We start from the raw sequence: 14421 nt of genomic DNA, 5'->3' as shown, positions 1-14421 counted from the left end.
CTCAGCTCCTTCTTCACCACAACGGATCGATACAACGTCCGCATTACTGAAGACGCCGCACCGATCCGCCTGTCGATCTCACGATCCACTCTTCCCCCACTCGTGAACAAGACTCCTAGGTACTTGAACTCCTCCACTTGGGGCAGGGTCTCCTCCCCAACCCGGAGATGGCACTCCACCCTTTTCCGGGCGAGAACCATGGACTCGGACTTGGAGGTGCTGATTCTCATTCCGGTCGCTTCACACTCGGCTGCGAACCGATCCAGTGAGAGCTGAAAATCCCGGCCAGATGAAGCCATCAGGACTACATCATCTGCAAAAAGCAGAGACCTAATCCCGTGGCCACCAAACCGGAACCCCTCAGCGCCTTGGCTGCGCCTAGAAATTCTGTCCATAAAAGTTATGAACAGAATCGGTGACAAAGGACAGCCTTGGCGGAGTCCAACCTTCACTGGAAACGTGTCCGACTTACTGCCAGCAATGCGGACCAAGCTCTGACACTGATCATACAGGGAGCGGACTGCCACAATAAGACATTCCGATACCCCATACTCTCTGAGCACTCCCCACAGGACTTCCCGAGGGACACGGTCGAATGCCTTCTCCAAGTCCACAAAGCACATGTAGACTGGTTGGGCAAACTCCCATGCACCCTCAAGAACCCTGCCGAGAGTATAGAGCTGGTCCACAGTTCCACGACCAGGACGAAAACCACACTGTTCCTCCTGAATCCGAGGTTCGACTATCCGGCGAAGCCTCCTCTCCAGTACACCTGAATAAACCTTACCGGGAAGGCTGAGGAGTGTGATCCCACGATAGTTGGAACACACCCTCCGGTCCCCCTTCTTAAAGAGAGGGACCACCACCCCGGTCTGCCAATCCAGAGGTACCGCCCCCGATGTCCACGCGATGCTGCAGAGTCTTGTCAACCAAGACAGCCCCACAGCATCCAGAGCCTTAAGGAACTCCGGGCGGATCTCATCCACCCCCGGGGCCTTGCCGCCGAGGAGCTGTTTAACTACCTCAGCGACCTCAGCCCCAGAAATAGGAGAGTCCACTACAGATTCCCCAGGCACCGCTTCCTCAAAGAAAGACGTGTTGGTGGGATTGAGGAGGTCTTCGAAGTATTCCCTCCACCGATCCACAACATCCGCAGTCGAAGTCAGCAGAACACCATCCGCACCATACACGGTGTTGATAGTGCACTGCTTCCCCTTCCTGAGGCGCCGTATGGTGGTCCAGAATCGCTTCGAAGCCGTCCGGAAGTCGTTTTCCATGGCTTCCCCGAACTCTTCCCATGTCCGAGTTTTTGCCTCCGCGACCGCTAAAGCTGCACACCGCTTGGCCCGTCGGTACCCGTCCACTGCCTCCGGAGTCCTATGAGCCAAAAGAACCCGATAGGACTCCTTCTTCAGCTTGACGGCATCCCTCACTGCTGGTGTCCACCAACGGGTTCTGAGATTACCGCCACGACAGGCACCAACAACCTTGCGGCCACAGCTCCAATCAGCCGCCTCGACAATAGAGGTTCGGAACATGGTCCACTCGGACTCAATGTCCCGCACCTCCCTCGTGACATGTTCAAAGTTCTCCCATATAACATATTTTCATATAACAACCAGAACATCAGCAATGGTAAAAGAAAGCTCAACAATATATTGTTTGTGAATGGGACTGTTAACATCTCTGCTAAAACTAAATGGTTTACTTTGGCAGTGTTTTTTTCAGCTGTCAGAATAGTGCAAACAGATAAACACATCTACAGTACTACTACTGTACAGTATTTGCACAAAGTTGATCCTTGTATAGTTTTGCAAGTGTTTGTAGCGTTTCAGCAGCGTTAAACACAGACTTGTTCCAGATTTTTGACTTTCATATTGTCATCCCATTCCTTTTTCACCGCAATGTTTACAAACGCTTCCTTCTTCGATGTCTCCTCATCCAGGTCCTAAACACTCAATACATTTCCACCCACTGGCTTCACACATGCATTAAATTAAACGTTCTAGTGTTACAAATCCTTAAAGGGGAACATTATCACAATTTCAGTAGGGTTAAAGCCAATAAAAATCAGTTCCCAGTGGCCTATTTTATTTTTTGAAGTTTTTTTCACAATTTTACCCATCATGGAATATCCCGAAAAAAGGCTTTAAAGTGCCTGATTTTCGCTATCTGTGAAGCCACCGTCCATTTTCCTGTGACATCATTCAGTGATGCCAATACAAACAAACATGGCGGATAGCACAGCAAGAAATAGCGACATTAGCTCGGATTCAGACTTGGATTTCAGCGGCTTAAGCGATTCAAAAGATTACGAATGTATTGAAACGGATGGTTGGAGTATGGAGGCAGACAACGAAAACGACACTGAAGAAGAAACTAAAGCTATTGAGCAAATAGCTATTGACGCTATTCGGCGATCCCCTTCTAACCAACGATTGAGTGTCGCAGGATATCCATACATCAATTAGAATCGCCGGTAAAATGTGCAGGAGCAACTTAAATCTGTCGATTGGTAAGTGTTTGTTTGGCATTAAATGTGGGTGGAGGGAAACGCTGGATGCAAATATGGCTACAAATGTACATACAGCTAGCCTAAATAGCATGTTAGCATCGATTAGCATGCCGTGGTAATCGATGCACACTCCACGTAAGACAACTTGAATCTGTCCCTGATCGTGTTGTTACACCCTCCGACAACACACCGACGAGGCATGATGTCTCCAAGGTACGGAAAACAGTCGAAAAAACGGAAAATAATAGATCTGATTTGACTTGGTGTTTGTAATGTGTTTGAGAAAATGGCGGATTGACTACCTATGTGACGTCAAGTTGTGACGTTATCGCTCCGAGTGCAAATAATAGAAAGGCGTTTAATTCGCCAAAATTCACCCATTTAGAGTTCGGAAATCGGTTAAAAATATATATATGGTCTTTTTTCTGCAACATCACGGTATTGACGCTTACATAGGTCTGGTGATAATGTTCCCCTTTAAACTTGTAGTTACCTATCTTATCTTATGCATGCAGTTCGGCTTTGCTGTGGGCTTTCATTTAGTTTTCTCCACGGCTATGCTAAACTGTAACAACACACCCCTGCGCACGCACACCATACTACCTGATATGCGATAAATTCCGACCGGGGTAGCACAGGTAGCCTCCTTTTGTTCCATTTTGTAATTACGTAATAGGATCCTCAACAATTTAAACATTAAGATTAGATAGTACTTTATTTATTCCGTCAGGAGAGTTCCTTTAGGAGAATTAAAATGTTCCACAAAATCCCATTCAAGATCGGACAAACATTACAGGGAGACAGAACAGGATGGCTGATGGGGCTGGCGGCTTCCAGCGTCCCTAACAAAAAAGGTGAAATACAGGCAAACAAGTGGGGGGGAATGGGAGAAAAACATAGAAGATTAAAATAAAATTAAAAAAATCGGTCTAAGCCTGGGCCCTGGAGAGGGGGTCCAGACTGAGGCTAAGGGAAAAAAACAACTCATAGCCATATTACACATCCCTTTTACATGTGTGTAAGAGGGAAACATCAAACTTCAAAGAACACAAAGGACATGAAAGACATTAAAGTAACGGAGCTGATGCAACCAGCCACTTCTACATACAGCTATGAATAAAAACTAAAAGAAACATATACACTGTGGTGGCCTCTGCGGTGTTCCAAGACTAAAGTTTATGCATGTGTTTTAAATAAAAGTAACGTGAATACATTTTTAAAAGACTTTTCAAAATCGCATTCAAGAACTTTTATGAGATTTTAGGAGAATTTTAGACATTTTAAGGCCTTCAATTTAGAGCGGCATTGCCAGAAACCTGAGGGTTGCAGGTTTGCTCCCCGCCACTTGCCATCCAAAATCCCTGCTGTTGTGTCCTTGGGCAGGACCCTTCACCCTTTCCCCCAGTGCCCCTCACACTGGCGAATGAATGATGGGTGGTGGTCTCAGGGGCCGTAGGCGCAAACTGGCAGCCACACCTCCATCAAGTCTACCCCAGGACAGCTGTGGCTACAAATGTAGTTTACCACCACCAAGTGTGAATGAATGATGGGTTCTCACTTCTCTGTGAAGCGCTTTGAGTGTATAGAAAAGCGCTATATAAATTGAATCCATCATTACTAAATTTAAATTGTTGGATTTAAAGGCCTACTGAAACCCACTACTACCGACCACGCAATCTGATAGTTTATATATCAATGATGAAATACTAACATTGCAACACATGCCAATACGGCCGCTTTAGTTAACTAAATTGCAATTTTAAATTTCCCGCGGAGTTTCTTGTTGAAAACGTCGCAGAATGATGACGTGTGCGCGTGACGTCATTGACTGTCAGGAAATATTAGCGCAGCACCATTTGCGGCTAAAAGTCGTCTCTTTTCATCGCGCAATTAAACAGTATTCTGGACATCTGTGTTGCTGAATCTTTTGCAATTTGTTCAACTAGTAATGCAGAAGTCAAAGTAGAAAGATGGAGTTGGGAAACCTTAGCCTTTGGCCACACAAACACACGGTGATTCCTTGTTCAAAATTTCCGGAGGTGAAGCTTTACTATGGATCAGAGCGGTAAAGCAAACATGTTTCCAGACAGCTTGTCAACCGGCAGGTTTCTGTGAGAAAATTGTGTTTAACTCCACAGATCTCTTACCGGAGATCTGTGGAGTTTGCGCCGTCCTTGTATCTGCCGTCGACTTCCCTCAGACACTGGCCTCAAGACCCCCGTGGACACACCTCGCCGACTATCAGGTCCTATTTAATCCCACTAAAACACTAGCAACACAATAGAAAGATAAGGGATTTCCCAGAATGATCCTAGTAAATGTGTCTAAAAACATCTGAATCCTTCCCAATGCAATCGCCTTTTTTTTTTCTCGTCCTTTGCTATCAATATCATCATCCATAAATCTTTCATCCTCGCTCAAATTAATGGGGAAATTGTCGTTTTCTCGGTCCGAATAGCTCATGCTGCTGGAGGCTCCCATTATAAACAATGTGAGGACGTGAGGAGCCCTCACCCCTGTGACATCATCGTCTGCGACTTCCGGTAAAGACAAGGCTTTTTTTATCAGCACCAAAAGTTGCGAACTTTATCGTCGATGTTCTCTACTAAATCCTTTCAGCAAAAATATGGGAATATCGCGAAATGATTAAGTATGACACATAGAATGGAACTGCTATCCCCGTTTAAATAAGAAAATCTCATTTCAGTAGACCTTTAAGACTTTTTAAGACCCCGCAAATACCCTGGAGAAGGACAAGTGATGTTGATCCAATTTAGTTGCTGCATTTGTGTGTGATGTCTTACCTTGTTTGAATGTGATGAGACATGAGCGATTTGTACACGTCCCCTCTGGAAATATCAATACCTGAAGGACAAATCAGCGGAGACAAGTCAGTTTGGTAATCCAAAATATTAGACAAGATTCTTTTTAAAGAGGATTACACACAAAAGGAAATGATGCAACCAGCTTCAACTTTAACTCCGCAACTCTTCTTAGTCAGTATTCAAACTTTTTCCCCCTTTCTTTACAGACCTGTGGCCAGCGGCCTCCTGATTTAGCCCTGCTGTCGATTTCTTGGATGGTGTTTTTCCTCGAGTCTGGGTCTTTCCTGGACACCAGCACCGGCTGGAGGCAGCGTACAAACCCTGCAGCCAAGAACATACGTCTTTATCAGACATGAGGAAGACATTATCTTTTACAAAGTGTTCGGATGCACCACCATAAGCGGGAGCAGTTTTTTGTCCATTAAGGCTTCCCCTGCAGTTTTAATTCGGAACTGAAGCAAATGTGGTATTAACAAGTGCACAGCGTATAGTCAGGGGCACAGCACCACATTCTGAGCCCGTTCCCCCTCCTAAAGGGACCCCTAACCCACCCAAAACCCAACGCCGCCGCCCCATACACACACTAAGTATGTTTAGATGCACTAAAATACTAACTATTGCATGGATTTTGTTGAAACCAACTTCTTAAAAACACACGTAAAAACCTAAATTGTGTTTTTGACCTTTTAAAGATGTGATTAACAATCTATCAATAAAAATGCTCACAATTTAAATATGAAGTGGTTAAAATTTTAATATAAATAATTAGTATTTCCTTAAAGATGAATACATATCTGTCAGGTTTTCCTTTACTTTAGAGCAGGGGTCTCAGACACGCGGCCCGCAAAACGTTATTTCGCGGCCCCCACCTTAATATGAAAGTTTAATGTAAGTGTGGCCCGCAACTTTTATATGAATGGTGCTTGACAGTGTTGTGTGCGGAGCTGAAGGAATCTACCAATCAGGGGGTGGTATATGGCTCTTGAGGGCCAAACATTGACATCACTTGCGTGATTCAAGCAGAGAAACATTTCGCCGCTTTTCCACTAGACCCAGGGTTTCCCACACATTCATTTATTTGTGGCGGCCCGCCACGAAAGAATTACGGCCGCCACAAAAAAAATAAAAATAAAATAAAAATAAAAAAATAATATTTGTATTTATTTATTTATTTTTTCGGCTTTTGACTCGCTTGACCGCTCATAAAAGCAATGGGACTCTGTCTGTGAATGGAGCTTGTAGTTACATACTATATAAATATGTAAATATTATATAAATATGTATGTACAGTGGGGTAAAAAAGTATTTAGTCAGCCACCGATTGTGCAAGTTCTCTCACTTAAAATGATGACAGAGGTCTGTAATTTTCATCATAGGTACACTTCAACTGTGAGAGACAGAGAGTGAAATAAATAAATAAATTATTTAAAATTCCTACAATGTGAATTCCTGGATTTTTTTTCACATTCTGTCTCTCACAGTTGAAGTGTACTTATGATAAAAATTACAGACCTCTGTCATCATTTTAAGTGGGAGAACTTGCACAATCGGTGGCTGACTAAATACTTTTTTGCCCCACTGTAAATATGTACATAAAATGTTGTAATTATATTCCAACTCCGCGTTCTTCTAGGTCATCGCCACCGCCACTGCGAGCGCCCCAACCGCCGCCCGACCACACCACCACAAATAGATGCCTGACCTGTGAGAAACACCGAGACCAATATGGCTTTTTCAACGTTCTGGGTTGCCTACCCCTGCGTTAGTGGAAAAGCGGCAAATGAGTGAAAGTGACAGAAACGTTGCCATGGAGACGAGGGTTTTCTTACGTGCCTGGCTGCAGTCACACCACGACGCCTGTCCGTCAGTAATAGTCCCTGATAACCTGGACCAATTCAAACCGTTATTCGTTTTTTTTTTTTATTGTTTAATTTACGTTGCCTCACACATTGTTGCTGACTGGAGAAATCAAATTATTATTTTTATTACTTATGACTGATTCATTTACTTAATTCTCATTTCGTTCATTTATATTTTGATTTAACTTTGTGTTGAAAATAAAAATAAAGACATTTAAAATTATTTTTTTGAACAAATCTTTTCTTGCGTCCCAGCCTCACCCAGACTCTGCATCCTGTGGCCCCCAGGTAAATTGAGTTTGAGACCCCTGCTTTAGAGTATAAAGTACAGAAGATCATCAGTGGACAATAGGAATCATTATACATCTTTATAAGTGTGATGATATTATTAGTGCATCTCCAGTAGGTTAAGTCTTCACCTGTCTTTAAAAACTAGTGACGCAGCCATTTCTAACTTTAATCAAATGTCTTTTTTTTTTATATGCAAAAGTGAAACTTTCTCCAATGCTGTCACAAATTCATGAATTACATATTTTACTTAGTTGTGATCACCTCACCCTGATTTTAAAATCTTGGTGCTGTGTGTAAATGCTTAAAAGTGAGCTTTGATGACTATGTTTTCTGTGTTGAGGGAAGTCTTCGACGTTAGATTTGGTGCTATCTAGTGGAACAAGCCATTTAGCATTTTTGATAGGGGGCGTCGGTAGTTAAACATTCTTAAATTGATTAATGCACCCTTATTATTGAACTATCACGACATTCATTTTATATAACATGCATTAAATTGGCCATAGTGTGTGAATGTTTGTCTGTCGATCTGTGGTGGCCTTGCGATGAGATACCGACTTGTTCAGGGTGTACCCTGCCTTCCATGCCAGTGCAGCTCTCCCGTCCAAAGGCAAAACTCTGTAACTCAATTTTGGTCAAAACTGAGCTGATATTAATTTTGGAGTTCCTAGGTGATATGCTTTACATTAGTGTATGCGATATTGTAATTTGTTCCGTAAGTAAGCTGTTACGCGCATGGCAGGACCTAGCAACTACCACATAACCGCGTAGATACAACAGAAAACCCTAGTATCTCAAGGGACCAATCGGAGCTTCTTTGTCAGTCGCCTTATTGTCTTTAATGAGACATTTGCACGAATGGGGGCCGACGGTCAACCTGATTATGTGATATTATGGCACGAGGGGATATTTGGAAGATTGGCCCAGGACGTTGCAAGCACCTTCATTAAATGTATTGTTTTTGATTCTTCCCCTTGCATACTCTTTTGGGCAGATAACTGTGGAGGTCAAAATAAAAACTGGACGCTGTACACGGCTCTTGCCCAATGTGCAAACGCAGAATGGGGCCCAGCGGGATTGTGATAAAATATCTGGAGAAAGGGCACACGTTCATGAGAGCAGATTCAATCCATGGCTCAATCGGCAATAAATGAAAGCTCAAGAAAACATCTATATGTTTGATGACTTTGTAAATCTTTGTAAGACAGCATCAAGATAGATTGTTTTTTCTTTGTTTTCTCAAAATCAGCTAAAAGTGAGTTACTAGGTTTTGCATTTAGACGGGAGAAGTGTATGATGCCTCCTCTCTGATCTGCCACCTTATCGTGGTAGAGGAGTTTGCGTGTCCCAATGATCCTAGGAGCTATGTTGTCCAGGAGCATTATGCCCCCTGGTAGGGTCTCTCAAGGCAAACAGGTTCTAGGTGAGGGATCAGACAAAGAGCAGCTCGAAGACCTCTATGAAGAAGAAAAAACATGGACCCAGATTTCACTCGCCTGGACGCGGGTCACCGGGGCCTCCCTCTGGAGCCAGGCCCGGAGGTGGGGCACGATGGCGAGCGCCTGGTGGCCGGGCCTGTTCCCATGGGGCCCGGCCGGGCAGATCCCGAAGAGGCAACATGGGTCACCCCTCCAATGGGCTCACCACCCGTAGCAGGGGCCATAGAGGTGGGGTGCAATGTGAGCTGGGCGGCAGCCGAAGGCAGGGCACTTGGCGGTCCGATCCTCGGCTACAGAAGCTAGCTCTTGGGACGTGGAATGTCACCTCACTGGGGGGGAAAGAGCCTGAGCTAGTGCGCGAAGTCGAGAAGATCCGGCTGGATATAGTCGGACTCACTTCGACGCACAACAAGGGCTCTGGAACCACTTCTCCCGAAAGGGACTGGACCCTCTTCCACTCTGGCGTTGCCGGCAGTGAGAGGCGACGGGCTGGGGTGGCAATTCTTGTTGCCCCCCGGCTCAAAGCCTGCACGTTGGAGTTTAACCCGGTGGACGAAAGGGTAGCCTCCCTCCGCCTTAGGGTGGGGGGACCGGCGCTGACTGTTGTTTGTGCTTACGCACCAAACAGCAGTTCAGAGTACCCACCCTTTTTAGGAGCACTCGAGGGAGTACTGGAAAGTGCTCCCCCGGGTGAGTCCCTTGTCCTACTGGGGGACTTCAACGCTCACGTTGGCAGCGACAGTGAAACCTGGAGAGGCGTGATTGGGAAGAATGGCCGCCCGGATCTGAACCCGAGTGGTGTTTTGTTATTGGACTTTTGTGCTCGTCACAGTTTGTCCATAACAAACACCATGTTCAAACATAAGGGTGTCCATATGTGCACTTGGCACTAGGACACCCTAGGCCGCAGTTCCATGATCAACTTTGTAGTTGTGTCATCGGATTTGCGGCCTCATGTTTTGGACACTCGGGTGAAGAGAGGGGCGGAGCTTTCTACCGATCACCAACTGGTGGTGAGTTGGCTGCGATGGTGGGGGAGGATGCCGGACCGACCTGGGAGGCCCAAACGCATTGTGAGGGTCTGCTGGGAACGTCTGGCAAAGTCTCCTGTCAGAGAAAGTTTCAATTCCCACCTCCGGAAGATCTTTGAACATGTCACGAGGGAGGTGCTGGACATTGAGTCCGAGTGGACCATGTTCCGCACCTCTATTGTCGAAGCGGCTGATCGGAGCTGTGGCCGCAAGGTAGTTGGTGCTTGTCGGGGCGGCAATCCTAAAACTCCTTGGTGGACACCAGCGGTGAGGGATGCCGTCAAGCTGAAAAAGGAGTCCTATCGGGTCCTTTTGGCTCATAGGACTCCGGAGGCAGTGGACAGGTACCGACAGGCCAAGCGATGTGCAGCTTCAGCGGTCGCGGAGGCAAAAACTCGGACATGGGAGGAGTTCGTGGAAGCCATGGAAAACGACTTCCGGACGGCTTCGAAGCGATTCTGGACCACCGTCCACCGCCTCAGGAAGGGGAAGCAGTGCACTATCAACACAGTGTATGGTGCGGATGGTGTTCTGCTGACCTCAACTGCGGATGTTGTGGATAGGTGGAAGGAATACTTCGAAGACCTCCTCAATCCCACCAACACGTCTTCCTATGAGGAAGCAGTGCCTGGGGAATCTGTGGTGGACTCTCCTATTTCTGGGGCTGAGGTCGCTGAGGTAGTTAAAAAGCTCCTCGGTGGCAAGGCCCCAGGGGTGGATGAGGTCCGCCCGGAGTTCCTTAAGGCTCTGGATGCTGTGGGGCTGTCTTGGTTGACAAGACTCTGCAGCATCGCGTGGACATCGGGGGCGGTACCCCTGGATTGGTAGACCGGGGTGGTGTTCCTCTCTTTAAGAAGGGGGACCGGAGAGTGTCTTCCAACTATCATGGGATCACACTTCTCAGCCTTCCCGGTAAGGTTTATTCAGATGTACTGGAGAGGAGGCTACGCCGGATGGTCGAGCCTCGGATTCAGGAAGAGCAGTGTGGTTTTCGTCCTGGTCGTGGAGCTGTGGACCAGCTCTGTGCTCTCGGCGGGGTTCTTGAGGGTGCATGGGAGTTTGCCCAACCAGTCTACATGTGCTTTGTGGACTTGGAGAGGGCATTCGACCGTGTCCCTTGGAAAGTCCTGTGGGGAGTGCTCAGAAAGTATGGGGTATCGGATTGTCTTATTGTGGCGGTCCGCTCCCTGTACGATCAGTGCCAGAGCTTGGTCCGCATTGCCGGCAGTGAGTCGAATACATTTCCAGTTAGGGTTGGACTCCGCCAAGGCTGTCCTTTGTCACCGATTCTGTTCATAACTTTTATGGACAGAATTTCTAGGCGCAGTCAAGGCGTTGAGGGGTTCCGGTTTGGAGCTGAGCCGGAAGGCAAAGCTCTCAATTTACCGGTCGGTCTACGTTCCCATCCTCACCTATGGTCATGAGCTTTGGGTCATGACCGAAAGGATAAGATCACGGGTAAAAGCGGCCGAAATGAGTTTCCTGCGCCGTGTGGCGGGGCTCTCCCTTAGAGATAGGGTGAGAAGCTCTGCCATCCGGGAGGGACTCAAAGTAAAGCCGCTGCTCCTTCACATTGAGAGGAGCCAGATGAGGTGGTTCGGGCATCTGGTCAGGATGCCACCCGAACGCCTCCCTAGGGAGGTGTTTAGGGCACGTCCAACCGGTAGGAGGCCACAGGGAAGACCCAGGACACGTTGGGCAGACTATGTCTCCCGGCTGGCCTGGGAACACCTTGGGATCCCCCGGGAAGAGCTAGACGAAGTGGCTGGGGAGAGGGAAGTCTGGGTTTCCCTGCTAAGGCTGTTGCCCCGGCGACCCGACCTCGGATAAGCGGAAGAAGATGGATGGATGGATGGAAGTGTATGATGCATATGTTTATACAAATGCCTGCATTACTGCCCGAAACGCTTCCACCCACTTTTGAAATACTATGACATTTCATGTAATCCATGGGTGTCAAACTCTGGCCCGCGGGTCAAATTTGGCCCGCCGTGTAAATTCATTTGGCCCAGAGTCAATATCAAATTAACATTACATTTGGCCTGCCGTGTAATTCAATTTGGCCCTTGACCTTGAGGCAATATCAAATTAACATTAGTGCTGGCCCTCTGGTATTATACAGCCGCATTCACCGCTAATACTCGTACTTGCCAACCCTCCCGATTTTCCCGGGAGACTCCCGAAGTTCAGTGCCCCTCCTGAGAATCTCCCGGGGCAACCATTCTCCCGAATTTCTACCGATTTCCACCCGGCCAACAATATTGGGGGCGTGCCTTAAAGCCTCTGCCTTAAAGCATTCTCTACAACCTGTTGTCACGTCCGCTTTTATTCTATACAAACATGAGTGAATGCAAGGCATACTTGGTCAACAGCCATACAGGTCACACTGAGGGTGGCCGTATAAACAAACAACTTTAACACTTACAAATATGCGCCACACTGTGAACCCACACCACACAAGAATGACAGACACATTTCGGGAGAACATGCGCACCGTAACACAACATAAACAAAATACCCAGAACCCCTTGCATCACTAACTCTTCCGGGACGCTACAATATACACCCTTCACTACCAGCACTATTAAGATTTTGCATTAAGTTATATAAGCGTTGCTTGTTCCATATTCCGTGTTAAAGCAAATCAGTGTAGCAAACTGAGCAATAGTTAACGTTTTATTCATGCACTTTCTCTTGCTACTTCAAGGCTTGAATGCTTGAGTCCTTCATCATTGTTATTTTATTTTCAAATGTATTATTAGCCTGTGAAAAAAGTTTATTTTGATATTTACCTGAGAAAAGCTGCAAATAAAAAAAGAGGCATTCAATTTTTATTTAAATTTCATTTCATATGCCATTGATATTTTTCAATTATTGTTATTATTATTGGAAACTCGATTTTGCATGTCACTATAAAGTTATATAAGTCTTGCTTGTTCAATATTCAATGCAAAACTTGTTTGGGTCGCTATTAAAAGTTTAATTTGTTCAACCTTGGCCCGCCGCTTTGTTCAGTTTTAAATTTTGGCCCACTCTATATTTGACTTTGACACTCCTGATGTAATCCTTTGATTATTTTGCAGGGACGATTTTTACTTTTGTATTGTTATATTTACCTATAGTCCATCATAATCGTAATATTGCATGTCTTGTTATTAGGGATGTAACGATGAACCGTATTAATGATAACCGTGGTAAAACTTCCGACGGTTGGTATAACTTTTTTAAATTAAAATTATCGAAAAAACGTTACTGATAACTGTATTTTATTAAACTCACTGACCGACTAGCGTGAGCTTGCCAAAATTCTAACATGATTACAGGAGGCATTCAGGTCTCTTCACATTAAGAAACAACATATCAGCAGCTAAACTTGTAGAAACACATTACTGTCTGAGTAACTAACATAATCAATTGTGGACATTGAACCTATAGTCCGTGCGCTCTTTGCATAGATTTTTTTTTTAACTTCATTAACAATGACGAAGGTGTTTACAAAACAAAGTGAACTTGCTTGCTGTCACAGAAAGTAAACACTCAATAAAAAAAAAAAACACACACATTCTAACACTTTTGCAAATTAAAATGGAAAAACAAACATTTAAACACTCAAATTAAAATAAGGCTCTTAAATGTGCAGAACAAAATTTAAATCAAAGTTCAAGTGAATTTATCTTTTATTGTAAAGAATAATAAATACATTTTAATGTATTCTTCATTTTAGCTTCTGTTTTTCAAAGAAGAATATTTGTGAAATATTTCTTCAAACTTATTATGATTAAAATTAAAAAAAAAAAAAATTCTGCTAAATCTAGAAAATCTGTAGAATCAAATTTAAATCTTATATCAAAGTCTTTTGAATTACTTTTAAAATTTTTGTTCTGGAAAGTCTAGAAGAAATAATGATTTGTGTTTGTTAGAAATATAGCTTGGTCCAATTTGTTATATATTCTAACAAAGTGCAGATTGGATTTTAAACTATTTAAAAGATGTCACCAAAATTCTAAAATTAATCTTAATCAGGAAAAAATACTAATGATGTTCCATAAAAAATTTTTTTAATTTTTTTCAAAAAGATTCGAATTAGCTAGTTTTTCTCTTCAATTTTTTAAGTTGAATTTTGAATTTTAAATAATCAAAATTGAAGATAAACTATGTTTCAAATTTGTATTTTTATTTTTTTTGTGTTTTCTCCTCTTTTAAACAGTTCAATTAAGTGTTTTTTTCATTATTTATTCTCTAAAAAAAACCTTCCGTAAAAGGAAAAAAAATGTACGACGGTATGACAGACATAAATACCCATTTTATATATATATATATATTTATCTATTAAAGGTAAATTGAGCAAATTGGCTATTTCTGGCAGTTTATTTAAGTGTGTATCAAACTGGTAGCCCTTCGCATTAATCAGTACCCAAGAAGAAGCTCTTGGTTTCAAAAAGGTTGGGGACCCCTGGTGTACAC

General features: G+C 44.3%; 1 protein-coding gene across 1 annotated transcript in view; it reads right to left on the bottom strand.

Moving 5' to 3' along the window:
- The window catches only part of lpcat2 (lysophosphatidylcholine acyltransferase 2), a 44517-nt gene that overhangs the window by 16865 nt on the left and 13231 nt on the right, over positions 1-14421 (bottom strand). The window contains exons 4-5 of the mRNA XM_061877267.1: positions 5549-5661; positions 5320-5380 (exon numbers count right to left, since the gene is read on the bottom strand). Coding sequence (XP_061733251.1) covers positions 5320-5380; positions 5549-5661 — 174 coding nt within the window. The remainder of the gene's footprint in view (positions 1-5319; positions 5381-5548; positions 5662-14421) is intronic.

Source organism: Nerophis ophidion, linkage group LG02, assembly GCF_033978795.1.
Source record: "Nerophis ophidion isolate RoL-2023_Sa linkage group LG02, RoL_Noph_v1.0, whole genome shotgun sequence".
Taxonomy (NCBI): Eukaryota; Metazoa; Chordata; class Actinopteri; order Syngnathiformes; family Syngnathidae; genus Nerophis; species Nerophis ophidion.
The sequence above is the reverse complement of the archived record's forward strand: the minus strand, read 5'-3'. Positions and strand labels throughout refer to the sequence as shown.